A 20,533-nucleotide genomic window follows, 5' to 3' on the forward strand; every position below is an offset into this window, starting at 1 on the left:
CAGACCTTGTCTTCTTCCTTTGTGACAGGTTTCCTTGCCTTTCACTATCCACTCACTGACATGCCTTTTGGAAGGAGATGAGAAACACTGTCACCCTTTTAAGGACAAAATATAATGTCCCTCAGTTCACTCAAAAACTCATTAGAGGAGGGGTGGGAAAAGATGGTTCGATCAGTAAAGCTCTTGCAGCTCAAGCCTGAGGAACCACGCTTGGTCCTCAGTACCCCATAAAGTGCCACGGTGGTGTAACCTCAGTGTTGGAGAGACGGAAACAACCAGAGAGACTGCGGCTGGCTGGCCAGCTTTGGAGAATGAGGGACAAGCATCCGTACACATAGGCCAATGAAGAAGCCATGTTTCTAAAACACTACGGGTATTGACTGAGCAAAGAGACTTGAGCTTGACTTCTGCACACACACATACACATGTACAAACGCACACATGTGCACCTGCACACATGTGAACACATACACACAAAAGGATACAGATCTAAAAAAAGACATTTCTCTAAAGAAGGCATGCGAATGGCCAGCAGCCTCTGGGTGTGGCAGACCCCGTAATCCCAGCACTGGGGAGACTGAAACAGGCTGATTCCAAGTTCAAGGCTAGTTTGGAACGAGTAGTGAGTTCCAGGCAAGCCTGTCTCAAAAGAAGAGGGAGAGAAAAACTTAACAAAAGCAAAACTGTGCAACAGGGGAAATGTCTGCATCACTAATCATCAGGTGATAACAAGTCAGAACCGTTAGCTACGTCACCTCAATCCATAGAACAGCTGTTATCAAAAGGACGGAAGACAGCGAGAAAGGGGAGTCTCCACCCAGTGTTAGAGGACGTGCCTCAGTGGAAATCAATATGAAGCTTCCTCAGAGTTATACAGCCCAACTATCCTGCCTGTGGGCATACACACCAGATGTGATGTCACGTTGTGGGGGGACATCTGCACCCCTGCTCCTCTTAACACTTTTCACAGCCGCTGAGGTACACGGGCAGCCTGGAGCCTCCACAGTGGGTAGAACAAGGTGCGGCCAATACACACGGAGCAGTTTCACCTGTGAGAAGAGAACGGAGTCCGACCGCCCCAGAGAAAAATACAGCGAAATCAGCGAGCCCGAGACAGTGAGAGAGCCTGTCTCAGAAAAGCAAGGTGTGTAAAGAGTAACACTCGTGGCTCGCCCGCCCGTGCACACCTGCAGCTCTATACTGAGCCCTTCAGAATCCTGCGTTTCCCATGATCCCCGAGGACGGCAAGAGGAGAACATGTCCTTACCCTAATTCTGCAGACCAGCAAGCAAGACTCCAAGGGAAACACTATCTTGTCTAAGGTCAGCTGCTAACCAAGGCAACACGTCCCTTCTGCAGCCCTCCCTCCTGTGAGGTGGTCTGTCCTTCCTGTCAGAGCCGGTGAGAGCCACATAAAGCAGACGTCCCTCTCTGGTTGACTTTGGGTGAGCCTGGTGCTTATTTCTAGACGGCCCCCCACACATGCATATCCTGACATTGTCACCCTATAGTATACAAGGCAGGCTCTTCTGGAATGCTGGGACAGGATCTGACTCGAATACTGTCCTACTACAAACACGCCTGCCACCCTTGGTGTCTCCAATCCTAATGAGAACCTGTCCCAGGACAGCATCCTCCTGGACCTCCAGTCATCATAGGTCCAGCTGGTCCGAATAGAATGGATCCCTCACCTACTCCCCGGTGGTTTGCAACCGGGAAGCATGTCTGGTATAATTAATTGCCTGCTCCAACCTCCTTCCCCAGGCAAGTTTGTGTGACCCTGAATTCCAGAGATGAGATTTTGTACCCAGTGTTCCCATTTTGGCTAAAAGGCTGGAGGCCTCTCTAGAGTGTGTTTCAAATGAGAGCATCTTCCATCTGTAGTCCGGCCATGCTTGGGGCCACCGGTTCCTCAATGTGAAATCACACAGTAGAAAACTGACAGTTGCTCTTCTTTGCCCTGAGGTCTATGTGCATGTGTGTGAGAGAGAGAGTGTGTGTGAGTATGTGTGTGAGAGAGAGATAGCGTGAGTATGTGTGTGTGTGTGCATGTGTATGTGTGTGTGCATGTGTGTATGTATGTGCATGTGTGTGTATGTGTGTGTGTGTGAGATGTGCTTGCATGCATGTGAGAGAGTGTGCTATAATTCCAGCCTCAGCTTATGTTTATCTGTGCTATGGCTATTCTTGTGTCTTTTGTGGACACGCACACATGAGTGAATGCTTGTGCACACACACACACACACACACACACACACACACACACGCCCACTAAGCATCTTCTTCGCACACATGAGTGAATGCTTGTGCACACACACACACACACACATACACGCCCACTAAGCATCTTCTTCAGTCCTCCCCACTACCCAGAAAGAAAGGCAAACATGGATAATTCAGAGACATAAGCTTCTACCTCACTTTCCCCCTCTTCAGCTCACACTACCTCTGAGTTTGCTCCAGCCTTAGCCCATCTGTGCATGAACTCAGTCTAAATGCGCCTGGGTCACTCCATCCCCTAGAAAGTCTTGAGAAACACAGCAGAAGGTTCATGAGCTCCTGCAGGGATGTGTTTGGATTGTAGAATACAGATCCCGGCTGAGGTGTCACAGCAGGGAGAGCAGCCCGGGCAGATGAACAGAGTCCAGGACAACAGTAACGGTTGTGGGGCTGGGAACAGGGACTCTAGCACACTCAGGCCACAAGGGCAGCCACCACCTCCACTGTGTGGGCCATCCTGGTATGCTAACAAAAATACTCTGCAGGAAGATCAAGCGTACCTTTGGGAGACATTAGGGAAATGACTGACCCCGGGGGAGCCAAAAGCTCAGATGGAGAGGATGGGCTCCCAGACCCGCCACCCACCTGTCAGCGCCGAACAGGCAGCTCACCCACCCAGGCAGCCAGTCCTCCTACCCCCCAAGGTGTGGACGAACATGGCTCCCAGATTGGGAAGCCCTGACAGGCCACAGCCACTTTGTAGACAGTCCTGAGAATTTCCAAACCTCCTACTTCCTCGGGGTAAGTCATCTGGCTCTTGTTTAATTGCTCCCATATTCTGGGGCTTAGAACATATGTTTGAAAGCTGTGTGCCTAAGGGTCAGAGAGCAAAATACATGGTGGAGCCAGGCTCAGGGGTGGGGGCACCAAGGGTCAATTGGGGGACCTGAACTAGACTCAGTGTGTGAGCAGGGAACCCTGGAAGACCTAAGCCACGGCCCTCCCAAGCCATCTCTCCTGAGTCACCCACTTGCTACAGACCATAGAATCTGCCTCCAGCGGCCGTGCCAGCCCAGTAAACTATAGAACAAAGTCACGAGCAAAGGGTTTTAGCAGAGGCGCTGGCCCAACAGGCAGCTTCTGCCTTTCTCTGGAGTGCCTGTTTGAGTGTGTGTGCCTGCCAGACACGGAGCTGGGCGGAGCTGGGCATCAGGATAGCTGTCAGTCACTCGGGGAAAGGCAGAGGAGGAAGCTGGCCTTGATTGGCAGAGATCCGTACAGGAGGGCGGGCCCAGGGGCAGGCATGTGGACAGGAGCAGGCACGTTCATATGTTCTCGGGAAGGTTACTGGGTCTCTCTAATGGTGTTTGTCTTCTCTGGAAGACAGGAACAAGGTCAATCACTGTACGTTCAGGATCTATGCTGACCGTGCCTGTTTGGCCCAGCCAGACTCAGGGGAAGCACGGTCTCTGTATCACCACTGGTGGGAGTCTTCACGTATCCACTCGCCACTCAAACCCTGGCCGTCTCTCCTTCCCTTCATCCTCTCCCACCAGCCCATTGATCCGAAAGTCCTATCTCTCCTGTTTGCCAAGTGTCTACATCTTCTTACCTCTTCCTACCGCCACTGCTGGGGCCTGCCAGGGACTGCTGCGGCACACCCTCGGGTCTACCCTGGTCCCTCTTGCAGCCTTCATCCATGTTGAATTCTTCAGTGACCCCTGGCTGCCCAGAGCACGGAGCCCTTGTGCTTGGCTGTTCTTCCCTCCCCTACTCCCCCCTCATCTCAGGAAAAGCCCAGAGATTTGGAAGTGAGCTCTATCCCTGCTTTTCTCTCCCTGCCCCCAAGACCCAGCTGAGCCCCTTCCTGAACCTGCCAGGATTGGCCCCCAGCTACATCCTTGGCGATTCCTGTGCTTCTCCTGAGTCCTGTTGTATCCTTGAGTGGTCTGAGGAGAGCAGTCTGCCAGGCGGGGCCCTTCCCACTGTCCTCACTACTGCGGCCCTTCCTCACCCACAAGGCTCCCGGCTCTCTGTTGGCCAGGCAGGTTTACCCCTTCTTCCAGTGTCTGCCGAGGGGTGCCTGCTTGCAGCCTCACCCTACAGGGTGGGGTCTGGGGTGTGATGAGAACAGAGGGGTTACTGGTGTGCTAGAAGCATGCATTTGTGGCAGGGACATTGCTTTGGGGAGCTGAGAGACCATCTTCCAGATTACCCTGCCCCTTAATTGATACCAGCAATTCTCAACCGGTGTGTCACAACCCCTTTGGGGGCCACATATCAGTATGTGCCTGCATTCGGACATTTACACTATGATTCATAATAGTAACAAGGTTATAGTTGTGAGGTAACAGCCACCAGGTGAGGAAACCCCGCTCTACACTGTCCCTTCAGTCTCCTTGTGCACATCTAACCCCGGAGCTGGCTGTGGTGACCCACCCCAGCTCTGCCCAAGCATATACACTGCATGTCTTCACCCCAACCCTTCTCTATAGCCAAAGTGCTTTCTCCTCTTTATCTCCCTCCTCCATGGTAAAACCCAAAACCTGCCCCCTGGAAAGCAAGATCGAACTCAGATTTAGCTTTACAGAATGTAACAGGTATGAACACGCAGAGCCTCATGAACCGAACACATGAACCCAAGCATGTGAGAAGCATCACTGTCTCCAACATGGCCACCCAGGCCCCTCTGAGGACAAAAGTTTCTCATCTTGGCTCTGTGGCTGACCCTTGTTTACAGAGCCACTGTGGGCAATACTGTGACCCCCACTGAAGCCCAGAGTTGATGAGGTGGGCAGTGGCCAGGCTGTGCTGACGGTGGCTCTTGTGTTTGTGTTTTGCAGGCTCTCCAGTAAGTGTCTCGGGCTGTGCTGTGCTCCTGAAAGATAAGACATTTATTTGGTTCTCTCCATTAATTCAACTCCTGAAAGTGAATTTCGGTCAAAAAGGTGTTTGCCTTAAAAACAAAGAGAAAGGTCAGAATGTAGCTCAACTGGCAGAGGGGCTTGTCTGGATGGATGCCCTGGATTTGAACCCAGTACCACATAAAACCCTGCGTAATGATGTACACCTACAACCCCAGTATTTGGGAAGGAAAAGCAGGATGATAGTGGCCATCTTTGGCTGTATAGGGATGCTGAGGCTAGCCTGGGCTACATATTTTCTGTCTGGGAAATAAACAAGTGAAAAGGGGTCCATCCCAGACAGAAGCTGGATTCGTTTTTAAACAGTAAAGGAAATCCCTGTGCTTTCCTTGCCCACTAGAACATTCTAGACCAGCTTTTCAAGGGAGCTCCTATGAATCTGGTGACTCCTCCCCAAATCTTTGGTTCAGCTTTGCGTACAAAAATGTGACAGCTTATCTCCGGTTCTTTCTCTGCCCGCCGATATTTTAATTTTTTTTTTTTTTTTAATTTCCTGTGCTTCAGCGAAGGGCATCAGACAGTAGCCCCAAGACAAAACCGGGCCTGGTCACTGGACCCTGGAGTTCTTTCTTCTTCTTAGTCAGTTTGTCTTGCTCCCAGCTGGGACCTGGTGAGCCTGGCTGGCAGAGGTGCTGAGGCGGCACCAGGAGTAAAAATGCTGCTGCGTCTAAGAGGGTGTGAAGGAAAGCTCAGAGAGGCTCCCACCTTGGCCACATAGAGGCTGCTTTGATGGCAGCGACTCAGTGGCCCTGGGACTCTCCCTTTCTCTTTGATTCCTCTGGGTGGATTTTCAGGGCCAGATAAAGCCCTGTGCACCCATTCAAGCACGTGAACAGTCAACTGGAGCCAAATTTAACCTTCCAAAGGAATTATTTTCAGATGAGCCACATTGCTCTGACTCCTATTCCCATGATTCACGTGGCCCCCAAACCCCCATCAGCACCCTTCAGAATCTGCCTTCTCTGCACATGTAGCATCAGTTTGAGCCAAAGGAAAGGCAGGCCAACCGAAATGTGTAGGATTTTGGCCACAAGTGAACTTCCTGGTAAAGTGTTCCCGGAGGCCCCTTGGAGTCAGCCTGTACAAACCTGTGGAAATACAAAACACAGAGACTAAGGCATGGGTTTGTAGCTGGCTCAGCTGTTAAAATAGCAAATGGGTTAAGCAAGCAGGAAAATTTAAGCTGCCGCTGCAAGGGGCTTGGAGGGGGAGGGGATACCCATGTGGTGGGACACTGTCGGGTAGGCGTCTGTAGCCTTAAGCAGGCCTAACCTGGGCTGGGGACAGAGAAACAGACAGTGGCGGTGCATGTCCCCCATATCTCTAGCTTCTCTAGAACCTTCTCAGCTCGATCCGTTCCAGTAGAAACAAGGATGAGCTGACAGCTCCTGTGTAAAGGACATTTTCAGTCCCTGGTTTGGTCATAGTGGTTGTGACACCTCCTTCCAGTCCTATGTGACCACAGTCTTATGCCAGGACTGACATGGGGGGGACACATGTGGGCATAGTAGTACCTTGGTGGCTCTGATGAAGGCCCACAGCCCCTTCCCCATGGCTGCTGATAGAAGGTGGTTGTCCTTCTGACCCACCAGACCCAGCATCACCCCCGACCCAGCACACGACAGCCATCAGTGTTAGTCCCCTAGTACCATGCAGAGAGCAGGGGTGTGTGGCCGGACAGTTGTAACATTTCCATACAGTTTTCTGCCCAAACTCTGACTGTTAATGGCTTATTAATCACCACAGGGGCAAGCGGGACGAGATGGCTACCCGGTAATTTGACATTTTTTTGTTCTCTCTCTGCCTTCTCCTTAATCTGATGCTCTCCTGAACCTTGACATTCTCCTCTAGAATCTTGACTGCACTGTAGCCCCGCCCTCCTCCTCCTGTGCACCTCGGTAGCTGGGCCGTTTTCTTTCTGTGGAAGGATCTGTGTGCGCTCTGGGTGGGCCCCAGCTTCCCAGGCTGAGCGATAGGCTACCAAAAAACAGTTCTCCCTGCAGCCTTGAGTATCCGCTGAGCCTCAAGCCATGGCCTGGCTGGGCCCTGCCCTCCTGAGGGACACTGCTCTACCTCTACCCAGTGTCAGGGACACCCTATGATCTTACCACTCAGAATGAGGGAGCCGGCTACTTCTGGTTTGGTGTCTATGAGAACCTCAAAAAAATTAGTGTGAATTTGGGGTTAATGTCCCTGCCCAGGCCAAGTGAGTATCAGATCAGAGACAAGAAGTTGGGGTGACCCTGCTGCCGCCTGGGCCTTGCCAAGATTAAGGGGTGACAGTGGCATCCAGAAGAATAGATGCCCTGGGACTATCAGGGACCAAGCAGCTGTGGTGAGGTGTAGCTGAGGATGACCACCATGAGTTTTGAGGCCAGCCTGATCTACAGAATAAGATTTTGCCTCGTCATTGATTAATTATTTAATTAACTAATTAATTAATTAAACAGTAGGGAGATTGACGAAGCCTGTAGAACAGAGCTCGGGGCGTCTCACATGCAGGGATTTGTTCCGTGCCTTCAGAGAGGAGGATGCAGGGAGAGAAATGGTGACTGGTTTCGAGAGCTGTCTCAGAACTGGCTGGCAATGATGCTGTGGTCCTCGGTCCTGCAGGGCATGAATCCCGGGAGGTGAGAAAAGCGGTCTAACCTAGAGTGCCAAGGAGACCTGGCTTGATTCCAAACCTACAGTTTCATAGCTTGGTGACCCCAGGGAAGGCACATACCCTCTCTGAGCCTTCATTTCCTCCTCTGTGAATGAGATAATTAAGTCCTCAAACAAAGTATGGGAATTGAGGCTAAATGAGACCCAACAGGTGACAGTTCTGCATAACTTACAAAATGGGTCACGTACAGCTCTCCAGGACTTGAAAGGGCTGTTTGTACACATTGATATTGAGCCCAAAGCAAAGCTGTGCTGGGTCCAGGCCCCTTTGGAGTCTCCTGGGTAAGTGAGGCAGTTTCCCCAAAAGGCAGTCTAACCTCTCAGACGAGAAAGTGGGGCTCTGCATGAAATGTGACTGAAATGCGACAGCTCACAGAGCAGGGCTACCCAACCCAGAATTCCTTCTGATCAGGGAACAGTCAAGTTCTCACTCTGACCCCTCCCCAGGGATGCAAGGGTCTCAGGAATTTGGCTGGGGTATATCCCCACTTGGGTATTACTAACTTGGGAAGACTAGAATCCTTCTAGCAAAAACCTCCAAGTCCTGGGGGCCTTGAAAGACATGCCCACCCACCTTGAGGTTTCTCTTTAAGTACAGATTCTCTCCTGCCCCACTGTCAATTGAAAATACCATAGTTTTTAAAGTACCTGCTCCATCCATTTTAACAACCCATCCTGGCTAGAAACAGTGTGTTACAGAGCCCTGTGGTCCTCTCCCACCTCCCCCTACACCCCTTGTATTACTTAGTTAGGGTTTTACTGCTGTGAACAGACACCATGACCAAGGCAACTCTCATAAAAACAGCATTTAATCTGGGCTGGCTTAGAGGTTCAGAGGTTCAGTTCATTATCATCAAAGTGGGAACATATTGGCACCCAGGCAGGCATGGTGCAGGGGGAGTTGAGAGTTTAACATCTTCATCTGAAGGCTGCTAGCGCAAGACTGACTTCCAGGCAGCTGGGATGAGGGTCTTAAACCCATGCTCACAGTGACACACCTCCTCCAACAAGGTCACACCTCCAAATAGTGCCACTCCCTGAGCCAAGCATATACAAACCATCACACACACCACACACACCCCTACCCAGTCAGAGCAGATATGGGGCTGCAGCTCCCTGCTACAGCCAGATGGTTGCAGGATTGTCTTAACCCATGGCACTTAGGCTACCCGGGAAGAACCAGATCCCAAACCCCAAGCCCTGTCCCCACCATTGCAAAAATAACAAAGCAAACTTTTAAAAGTTGAGTGTCTCTGCACATGCAAGGCCCAAAGGGAGTGGGAAGTCTCTGCTGTTTTACACTGACCCAGGAGCCCTCTCCACTGGCTGAGAACAGCAGCGCCATTGGCTGGTGATGAAATTCATTTATTCCTGCATAAGGGGCAGGGATTTGTTCTAAACAGCTACCGGGTGGTCTGCAAAGGCTTCTTCTCTCACTGCACCTCTTATCCCTGCTTCCTTCCCTGGTCTAGGGCAAAGGAGAGATGGCAGGAAACTAAGCGAGAGGTTAAGGTGCAGGTCTGAATCCATCTCTGCCACTGGCTATAGCTAAGATGCTAGAATAGGAAACCCCACCCCCAAGTGTCCCTAAACCTCAGGCTCCTTCCTGTTCTTTCCTCAGGAGCTGGGGTTCTAGTGACTCGAGATGCACAAGGGGCACCCAGGACATGCTGGTCACAGCAAGTCAATGTCATCTGATGGGGCCATCAGGGATTGTGGGGATTAAATGTGAGGTGTAGACAGATGTCTAGCTCCAAACTTGGCCCACAGTGGGATCTGTGAATTCTGGGATGGGGGCAGGAATAAGGATGCATGAGCCAGGAGCTCAAGGGACCCTGTGTCCTGGTGCAGGTAATTTCTCTAGGAAGCAAATCAGTGAAGGCCCAGCAGGCCAGCTGTCCCCACTTCCTGTTTGCAGGACTGAAGCAACCACCCTGAGTCCTTGAAACGCATGTCGATGTACACCTGGAATGCCAACACTTGGGAAGCAGAGGCAGGAGAGTCAGAAGTCCAAAGTCATTTTTAGCTACATACTGAGGTTGAGGTTAGCCTGGGCTACATGAAACCCCACCTCAAAAACAAATAGAAATGTTCTGAAGGCTCAGCAGTTAAGAGCGTTTGTTCTTCCCGAGGGCCCAGTGCCCACTTCTGACCTCCACACATCGGGCACCCATACATACAAACACACTAAACTCTCCTGTACTTAAAATAAAGGGAATGTCAAAAAACTATTTAAATACATAATTTTTTTTAGAATGGAAAAGACAGGCTAGTAAGATGGCTCAGTGGGTAAGGCACTTACCATACAAGCCTGACTCCCGGAATTCCATATAAAGGGTGGATTAAGAGAGCAAACTCCACAAAGCTGAAGTACATACTTACTTCCCATATACATAACTGTGGTATGTGGATGCCTTCGCACATACACATATGGACATGTGCACATAGACAGACAGACAGATAGATAGACAGATCAGATTGATGGGTGGGTGGATGGGTGGATGGAGAGAGAGAGAGAGAGAGAAGGTGGGTGGGGGGATGGATGGATGGATGGATGGATGAATGGAGAGAGAGAGAGAGAAGGTGGGTGGGGGGATGGATGGATGGATGGACAGATGGATGGATGGACAGACGAGCAGACAGATGATGGAGAGATGGAGAGATGATGATGATGTAATAAGCGATCAGTTTTAGGAGCAGCTGTTTTGCCGCTCGCTGCAGCTCAGTGCTGGTGTTTTTGTTTGAGGGAATCTTAGAAGCTGTGTTTACTTTGTTGGCAAACTTTAGGACGCAGGGGATGGGGGGGTAGTTCCTAGCGGGAAGAAAGAACAAGGAAAGCTGAAGCAAAAGGCTGTGGGGGGGATCCCCGGCCTGTGCTGTCTACGCTCACCCCCCCCCCCCCGGCTGAAACGAGGTCCATATGTGCAACCCGTAGAAGTGGCCAAGGGACGGGCAACAGGGGCCACCCACATCTGTGAGGCAGGTTATGGACTCAAGGGGTCACTGTCTCCATGCCCTTCCTGAACAGAGGCTTTGTGCCCCCCAAGGGCTTGTTAACAGGACCTTACAGTTGCAATGAATGCATTGTGTCTATCACAGAACATTTAGAAGACAGAGAAAGGCACCCAAAAAAGTGAAAAACCGATCCTCCTCCTCCCATCCACAGACAATAAACTCACTATTTTCATGTTGTTTGTCTAGCATTTTTACAAGCAGCTTTGTTCGAATACTTCCACTATTAAAATAAATAAATAAATAAAAACAAGGCTATAGGGACACACTTCTGTCACTTGAAATATCATGCGGCACTCCCGGTATAGGGACAAGCTTTTCTCTGTCACTTGAAATATCATGAGGCACTCCCGCTATAGGGACAAGCTTCTCTCTGTCACTTGAAATATCATGAGGCACTCCCCATCACTAAATAATAGCAATGGCTACATAGTATCTCATCCCATGTATCATTTTATTTAGCCCATCTCTAAGTCATATTATTTATATGGGCAATTTTTTATCCTTATAGTCAACATCCTGGGAGTAAGGAAAGGCTTGTTTCTGTGATTATCTCCATACAATAAATGTCTATAAGTCCAATTGTTGCACCAAAGGGTTTGCACATGTTGAAGGCTTTTGATGTGCTTTGCCAAATTGCCCTCTGGGAGGCCACCCTCATTTACATTCCCACCAACAGAGCATGAGCACAGCATGGTTCTCAAAACTCTGGCCAACTGTGGGTATTATCATACTTCGAATTTATTTCAATATGATAAGTTTTTAAATATCCATCTATATATGTATGTGCCATGTTTTAATTTAGGGTGTGTTTTCATGACAAGTTCTCTTTCTGTCGTTTTGTTTTGTTTTGTTTTACAAGTCAGGATTTCACTGTGTAGCCCTGGCTGTCCTGAAATTCACTCTGTAGGCCAAACTGGTCTCAAACTCAGAGATCTTCCTGCCTCTACCTCCCTAATGCTGGGATTAAAGGCCTAGTTAGAAGTCTTGAGACCAGACCTACTTGTTAAACTTTGTGTTTGCCTGACACCTAGTGGTAAAATTTGGAATTGCAAGTATAGAGTTTGAAACTGAATGGGGCAACCAAGAAACTAGCAATCAGCAAAGGGGGAGTTCTGAGCGCTGAGCTTTGTGAATCAACTGCGGGGGAGGGGAGGCGGGGGGGAGCAAAGGATCCTCAGGTGTGGTATTCCAGAATCTTGGGGGATTGATCAGATTTTATGTGTTAAAGTATCCCAGCATCTCATACACAGGCTTGATATCATACGTTGGGCAGGGAAGGCACAAAGTTAAACCAAACCCAGTCACAGCCTTAAACACCTGGGGATGGGAGAGAGGCCATCTGGACACCATAGAGTCATCCTGAAAGTGTTTCCCACGTCCCTTTTTTCATCTTGAGATGTGTGTAGCTTCTAAGGTGACAATGACTTATCTGTCACTCAGGGCTCAAGCTTGCCTCCACCTCTCACCCTTTACACAAAAACACAGAACTGGCCTTCACGTCACTACAAACAAACCTTTGCTCTTCTTTAGACTTTTTGTTTTCTTCACCCTCGGCATTGAGCTTCCATGGTTCTCTGGCTTCTCACCTGCCTTCTGAAGGCTGTAAACAGTCCTTAACACAGGGGAATGCACCAGAAGGGAAGATAGGAGGGTTCGGTGAGGGTGTTGGTGGGTGCACAGCGAGTTCTGTGATTTGGATCAAATATTTCAGAAGGACAAAATGACCTTTGAGCTGAGCCTTCGATGACAAGATGCAGAGATCTGAGGGGCGAGCGCTCTCCACAGAGGAAAACAGAAGATCATGGAGTTTAGAGCAAGCTTCATGTGCTAAGAGCCAGCTGCGGCCAGGATGGATGGATAGAGAAAGCAAATGACAGAGGGGGTGGGAGGGGAAAGGTGTCCGGGGGGCTGGAGAGATGGCCCAGCAGTAATGGCTGCTCTTGCAGAGGACCCGGATTAAGTTCCCAGTATAAGACAGCTCACAACCCCCCATAACTCCAGGGTCAGGGCATCCGTGGCTCATAACACGGTGCACATAAACTTGTGAGACACACGCATACACATAAGTAAAAATTAACTCCTAAAAAGGAGGAGGAATGCTGTAGTCCAGGGGCTGCATGACATAGGACCTTGTAGACTGGCAGTGGGGAGCAAAGATCCCCCAAGTCCCACACTTCCTGAACTGTCACAGGGCACCCTTGAAGCCATCCGTGTGCCCCTGAAGCAACTTTACCCTCTGTCCTCCACACATATGCATACATAAGTAGGTATACAAGTGAAAGAGTGAGGGGGGAGGGGAGGGCTTATGCAGCCCCCAGTCCTGGAGGCTTGAAGTCTAAGATTGGGGTAGGGCCTTGAGCTTCTCTTCCAGAGCACTCAGTGGCATGGCGTCCGGCTCTCACCTCTATGAATCCCCCCTACCCCGGGCCCTGCTGTTCTCTGTTCTTCAACGTCTCTGCTATACCTCCCTCCGCTTACAAATCAGCTCCACCTCAGCACCTCCAGACACAGTGTTCTCTCAGACAGATCACCCAGCTTCTGCACCGCTCATGTTCCCTGTGCACACAGCGGAGGTAGCTCCGTCTTCCACGCCTACTGTTTAAGGCACAGGCGTCCCATGCCAAGCAGGCACAGCAGTGTGCACGAAGGGAGAGACCAGGCCACATGGGGCGATTGTGAACAGTGGACTGGGAAAGAGAGAGATGCTGAGTGTAGCCCAGCCAGCCCCTGTGCCCGCCTTCCAGATGAGACTGGAACTCTGCAAGTCCCTGTAAAATTCTGGGCAGATCTGCGTGGTTGACCCTCTCTGAGCCAGAACTCTGAGATATCCCCAATCAGAAGCTTGTGACATCAACAGGATGTCACAAGTGGAAAATCCCACACCTGGCCTGTGATAGTCACAGCACAGGGGTAGGGGCTGAGGAGGTGGCTCAGTGGTCAAAGAGCTTGACCACTTGTCTCAAGAGCTTGCAGAGTTCAGATTCCCAGAACGCACGGAAATGCCAGCTGAGGGTGGTAGGCCAGCTGCAATCCTAGCTTCAGAGCGTAGACACAGGACCGCCAGGGCAGCCTGGCTCTCTAGACCAGCCGCATTGCACACTGGTGGGCTCCGGGATTTCCTTAAGACACTGCCTCAGTGAATGAAGGGGAAGAATGACCTGGAAAGACTGCTTCCCAACATCAGCCTCGAGCCCACACACACACACACACACACACACACACACACACACACACACACAAGAACACAACACCATGACACATAGCTCCAATCCAAGTGCTTCATAGAGAATTCTAAGTCAGCTTAGACTGGTCTCAAAACATCGAAAGTTAAATAATTAGTATAAAATAAGCTGACCTTTGGGCTCTATGTATGAGTACGTATGAGTCCTGTGTGAACTTCAGTTAGAATTGAGTCCTGTCTTAAGTTTTCTGATCTTGTGTGTGCAAATGCTCCATGTAGCCCAGGCTGGCCTTGAATTTCCTGCATAGCCAAGATGCCTTTGAATTCCTGGTCTTTCTGCCCTCACCTTGCAAGTGCTAGGATTACAAACGTTTGCCACTGAGCCTGCAAGTGTGAATGTGTGTGTGTGTGTGTGTGTGTGTGTGTGTGTGTGTGTATGTGTGTGTGTGTGGCAGTGCTAAAGATTGAAAATAGATTTTAATTGCACACTAGACAGTCTTCCGCTGAGCTCTACCTCCAGCCTCCGGAAGCACTTCTGATGACCAACATTCTAAATGGTGCTTTTCTCCCACCACATATTTTAAAGGTCTCCTGTCTGCAGGGCAGAGGCAGAAGGAAGGAGGAGTCTGACCAGGAGAAGTCTACAGTTGTTTATTGACAAAGATAGAATTGAAAACTGAGATAGAAGAGTTGCCAGGAAATGAGGCTGGCCCTGGGTAAAAGCCTTCTGTTAGGATCGGGGACCTGCTATATGGCTCAGCAGCTAAAGGTGTTTGCCACGAAGCCTGACCACTGAGTTCACTCTCCAGGACCCCCATGATGGAAAGAGAAAACTGACTCCTGGGAGTTGTCCTCTGACCTTCAAGTAATTACCACAGCACTCTCACCCACACGGCACACAATAAATAAATACAATAAAAGTTTTAATGAGGAATCAGATCTTCTCGGGGAATGAGGCAGGTCCCACTAGAATCAGAGACCTTCACTGGGGCATCTCCCAGGGCTGAACACCACCCGCAGGCACGGTCTGGTTAAACTCACAGTACCCAGGGAGGCAGGACCTGCGAAGCCTCCAACTTCAGTCATGGGGTATCGACAGCTGAGGTCCCAAAGGACAGAGTAAGCTCGGGGCTGAAATGTGGTCTTCGAGACAGGGCCCCAGCCTGGGACCAATTTCCAAGTGAATAACTCAATTGGACTGTTTGGAATTAATCATGCGAACAAAAAAAAAAAAAAAAGAAAAGAAAAGAAAAGAAAAAAAGAAAAAACCATGAACACCGCACTCATACGCTTCCTTACACTCTTCAGTTCAAAAACAGCTTTGATTGTAAAAATGTAATTAGTTAAATGATTCATCTGTAATACCCCCCAAATTCATGTGCTTTCTTAAATTCTAACATCCCCTGGCTCATTCCCATCTGACCCCTGCAGGGCGGCTCCCAGCCCCCAAGATGCTGGGCAGAGGGAGGAGGGGTGAACGCCCACTTCCTGAGTCCCCCATAATAGTCCCCAGATTGGAACCTCAAAGACAGAGACAGCTGGGTTTGCAGAAGAGGGCCTCCCTACTGCTTCCTCCAGCCTTCTCCCCCCAGGCAGAACAAAACAGGTACTTCTGGAGTCCGGCCATTGTCTATCTATTCCTCAGTTTCCCATAATGTCCCATGGGAGGCAGCCAAGGAAAGGAGACGACCACAGGCGGTCAGGGAGGCCTGAGATTTGGGTCCTTTACTCAGGCTCCAGGGCCACACACCCTCTCCTGCCCACATGTCACTCTGGAAGAGGAAACAGCAGAGGAGGGCGGGCTATCCGCTTGCTGGTCGCCACAGTCCTAGAGTGGTACCTGCAGACTGTGCATTGGCTGGCTCCTCTCATTTCCCCACACACAGCCTACTGCATGGATAAACCTGTCCACAGACGTGAACTGGGCCATGAGTCATGAAAAGACTGAGAGAAGACTGTGTTGGGGTAGAAAACTATTTCTGCAGCCCCCATGACTTAATGAGTTTTGGGTCCCCGTGTGAAACCTCAGGCATATGTCACCCGTCAGAAATATAAAACATATTTCCCTGCATCCCCAGTAGCAATTAGGCGATCCAAGTGGATGCCTCCTGGGAGCTCCAGGGCTAGGCACTACTCACACAGGGTATCAGAATGACAATTCCTGTCGCTATAATATCACTCCGTCCAGCAGGGGGAGCCCTTGAGGCTAGCAAGCAGCAAGCTTTGCCTGGGTGAGCATCCTAAGTGCTTTGCCGGCTTTAACAGCCCGGCAGGAGCTGGCTCCCAGCAAACAGCTCAAGGGCGCCCCCAGGTGTTCATAGTTCAGACAGTGGTACTGCTGGTTCATGGAATCACTGTCATGTGTAAACATTGCTCAACAAATGTTTATTCTCAGCTCGGGGCAGTTTGGCGTTTCACATGTAGCAAGAAATACATCCAAGGGTCCCTCACCTCCTAGATGCCTATAACTAATTCAGAAAAAGAGCCACAAGTCACCTATGCTCCACCTTCACATTAGGCTGTGGTCAGTGTCAAGAGGGTTTTGTCGCTGTGAGCACCTGTAAACCCCATCAGGTGGGAATCAGGGCTGCTGCCTCAGGGAAGGGAGGTATACCATAAGAACAAAAAAAAAAAAAAAAAAAAAAAAAAAAAAAAAAAAAAAATGAAGTAGGGGGATGGGAATGTAGCCAAGGCCTTGATTATTTTAGGCAAACAGGCTACAAAGTGAGCATGAAAGTGGGCAGTGGTAAAACATGCCTTTAATCCCCAGTACGTGGGAGACAGATCTCTGAGTTCAAGGCCAGCCTGGTCTACAGGGCAAGGTCTCGGACTGCTGGGGCTACACAGAGAAACTCTGTCTCAAAACAAATAAAGAAGCAAAAGCCTGGCACGATGGTACTCGCCTACGCTGTATGAAACCCTTCCTCAAAACAGAACGGTAACCAGCAAACACCTTTAATGTCAGTGATAAAGGGGCAGGCTTCTGAGTCCGACAAAGGGGAGGTTGCAGGAGCCCCAAGACAGAGCCAGGCTGATAAGGAGCCGTCATTGGTTGAGGCAGCTAGCCTCACTAAGGAGTCAACTGCTTCTTCCTTGGATGTCCAAGTCCCAGGAGAGCCATCCTGCCCAGTCCATGTCCCTATCCCAAAAGACACGAGCAGCCAAGAAAAAACCGGCAGCTTGTTCTTGAGTCCTGGGTGCAGGGGCACAGCCCGCACATCCTCCCACCCCTGGACTGTTCAGGGACGGAAGTTAGAGGAGGCTGGTCTGGGAGGAAGGAGAGTTGTGCTCAGGAGAACAGAAGGACCAGAGAGACAGTTCAGCTCCTGAAAAGCTCACTGGCACCCCACAAGCATCATCTAGTAAAGAAAATAATATAATAATACATAAAGTATATGTCATAAGAATATAACAATTATATTTGCATGTGTTAATGTATTAGTTTATGTTTATTTTTTATCATTTTATTCAATTTAATTCATTTACATATTTGTTTTATGTTAATTATACATAAGTAGTATAACTAAGGATTATAGCTTTACATAATAATACATATACTATGTAAATAAATATAAGCAATTTTAAAAAAATACCAGCAGAAAAGCGTACAGAACTGGGGCTTGAGCCAGACAGGCTGGGTGTCTAATGAAGTCCTGCACATCCGTCGGTGCAGGACAATCCTCACAGAGGTGTCAAGAAAAGCTGAAAATCCAGATTTGCTACAGTTTCCAGCCTTTTTCCTGGTGCTGTTACTTTTTCTGCCTATGTTGTCTGCAGAGATCAAGGAAGGTCTGTGCTGCAGCTCGGGGTAGGAAAGCTGGGGGTCGTGGGGGAGGGGTGCTCTGCCTCATGTGCAGCACACAACAGAAGGAGGGAGAGCAGTCTAGGAGATCATGTGTGGGTAGGCAGGGGAGAACATAAGCAGGCACCCCCATCAGACCAAGGGCAAAGCAGAGGCTTGACCTGGATGTGGTCCAGCGACTCCGCCCGTGAACCAGAAGGGACGGAACACCCAGAGCCTCCGTCAGCTGTGAGCTAACTCTATCCCTGGTCCCTGGGCTCACAGTAGAGCTGGAGCCAGCCAGCAGTCTGCCTGGTGCTGAAAGGATGCCCCAGCCTGCACACTATGTCCAGTGCTCCTTGACACAGGAGCATCTCAGACAGATACAGCCTAACTCCCCGGCCTCAAACTTCACTCCCACACCCACTGGAAGTCTAGGTCCTTTGTCCCCTCACCCTGAAGAGGGACAATTCTTCCTTATACCTAACAAGGTAATCATGTTCCTCCCCACCAAATACCAGTAAAGGTTGAATAAGAAATGTGAGCAGATATTTGGAATCGGTTCAAAGGCTTAGTCCTTTAAAGGCCTCCTCTTCCAGCCGCGCCATGTGATGGGGACATAGATGTAATTGCTTCCAGCCAACACGGGCCACTCACTGAGCAAGCCCTGGCCACAAAATAGAAGCCAGCTGCTTCCGTGGCTCAGGGTTGTCACAGCTGAAAGAGACCCAGGCCAAGGGTTGCACACGGTGCCCTTGCAGAGCGGGCAGGTCACTCTCCCAGGCAACTAGCAGATGTGAAAGGAAGAAGTGAAACAAGGCCCCTCAGGCTGTAACCCTGAGAAGGCAGCGCAGGCCTAGGCAGACCAGAGCAAGTCCCGGGGGCTGGGAGGTCTTCCTGCTTTTCTAGACAACTCCAAAGTCTGCGGAGTAAAGTGAACTGTCTGTTTGGGGGATTTTTTGGTTTGGTTTGCTGGTTTTTTTTGTTGTTGTTGTTGTTGTTGTTGGTTTTTTTTTTTTTTTCAGCATGGCTGCCAATTTGGCTGGTTTGAGGGTTTTTGTTGTGGTAGTGGGTTTTGTTCTTATTTTTTTAATCTCATGGTTGTTACTTAACAAAACCTCTAGCTTTTGACATTGCACAATGATGTCATCATCTATATATGTAATATTTATGTGTGTGTGTGTGTGTGTGTGTGTGTGTGTGTGTGTTTGAGGCGGGAAGCATGCTACAGTCTACATATGGAGATGAGGAGACAGTTTGTGGCAGTCAGTTCTTGTCTTGTACCAGGTGGGTTTCAGGAATTGAACTTGGGTCACCAGGCTTGGCAGCAAGCACCTTCACCCTCTGAGCCCTCTCACAGACCTCAACTGTACATCTATTTCAAAGTTCAGACTTGGGTATGATGTGATCAACTTATAAACACGTTTCAAAAAAAATACGAATGTTTTAAGTAAGTTTACAATTTTATACCTGGCTGCATTCATAGCTGTCCTCAGCCACATGCCCCTTGACACACCTGTGAGTCTAGAGCTTGCTATGACTTGGGGTACAGAGGCTACTCTGCAAAGTACCCAGACCTAGGGTCTCTGGAAAGAGCAGCAGGCCACCAGCCGGGCACAAGCCACAGCTGGACCTCCACACTGAGGCCCTTTCTCCCCTTGCCCTGGGGCAGGGAACTCAAGTTTGGGAAACTGTTTAAAACCCAGACTAGAACTGTAGCCCATGTGTATGCAAACAGCCGGGCCTGAGAAATCAGAACCATATGGGGCTGACCTGCCTGGAGGGAGCTGCCCTCCACTCCCACCCGCTGGCCAGCCCTAGCCAAGGCTGGGACAAGCAAGACTCACAGAGCCTTCACAGAGAAATGCACACTTCCCCGGCTGAGACCTCAGACCCCGCCAGCCTTGTAATTTGATGAATCGTCAACATCTGGGGACTTAATTACTAGGCCCTGAACTGATAATCCTGGTAAGCCCCCTCATCCAGGAGCCCCGGGCCCAGTACATTTTTAGGGCTCCATTTCCCCGGCAGGAGCTGTCAGCATTAATTACAGTTAGAAAGCAAGACAGGCACCCAGCTCTGGTTGGGTGGAGTGGTTCTGTATGCATCTAAACATTGCCGGTTTGTTGGTTTGGCTTTTTCCTGCCACAGTAAGAAAGACCCACTCAAGCCAGACATAGAAATACACACTCATAATCCTAGCAGTGGGAGATGGAGGTGTGAGCATTAGGGGTTCAAGGCCAATATCTGCCTGTATTAAAGAAAAAAAAAAAAAAAAAAAAAAAAAGGCCAGAGAGATGGTCCATCAAGGAAAGGCACTCGCTGTCAGGTCTAAAGACCAGAGTTCAATCCCCAAATCACACAAACCAGAAGGAAACAACTGGTGACCAGTGTCAGACTCTGATCTCCATATGAGTGTGCGCACACTCACACAAATAAATAAATACAATTTCTAAAAACTAAGAAGGACCACCAGGCAGTGGTGTCGTACACCTTCAAATCCCAGCACCCAGGAGGCAGAGGCAGGTGGACCTTTTGAGTTCAAAGCCAGCCTGGTCTACAGAGTGAGTTCCAGGACAGTCAGGGCTACACAGAGAAACCCTGTCCTGAGAGGAAACCACCAAGGACCAACCCTCAGATAACCCTGCTCTGCACTACCTCCATCCATCCTTGCCCTGGAGCAGAAAACACCCACCCTGCCATCCCCAACATGAGGTGGATGGCTCCCACAGCCCTCAGCGCCTGATG

The 20,533-nt window shown here is 49.8% G+C and overlaps 1 protein-coding gene across 1 annotated transcript in view; it reads left to right on the plus strand.

The window, feature by feature from the left end:
* The window catches only part of COL23A1 (collagen type XXIII alpha 1 chain), a gene marked incomplete at its 5' end in the record, with an annotated part of 269,518 nt that overhangs the window by 216,199 nt on the left and 32,786 nt on the right, over positions 1-20,533 (plus strand). Inside the window, 2 exons of the mRNA XM_080924021.1 lie at positions 971-1,116; positions 6,891-6,917. Of these exons, the coding sequence (XP_080780147.1) occupies positions 971-1,116; positions 6,891-6,917 (173 nt within the window). The remainder of the gene's footprint in view (positions 1-970; positions 1,117-6,890; positions 6,918-20,533) is intronic.

The sequence above is a fragment of the Micromys minutus genome (assembly GCF_963924665.1).
Source record: "Micromys minutus genome assembly, chromosome: 10".
NCBI lineage: Eukaryota > Metazoa > Chordata > Mammalia > Rodentia > Muridae > Micromys > Micromys minutus.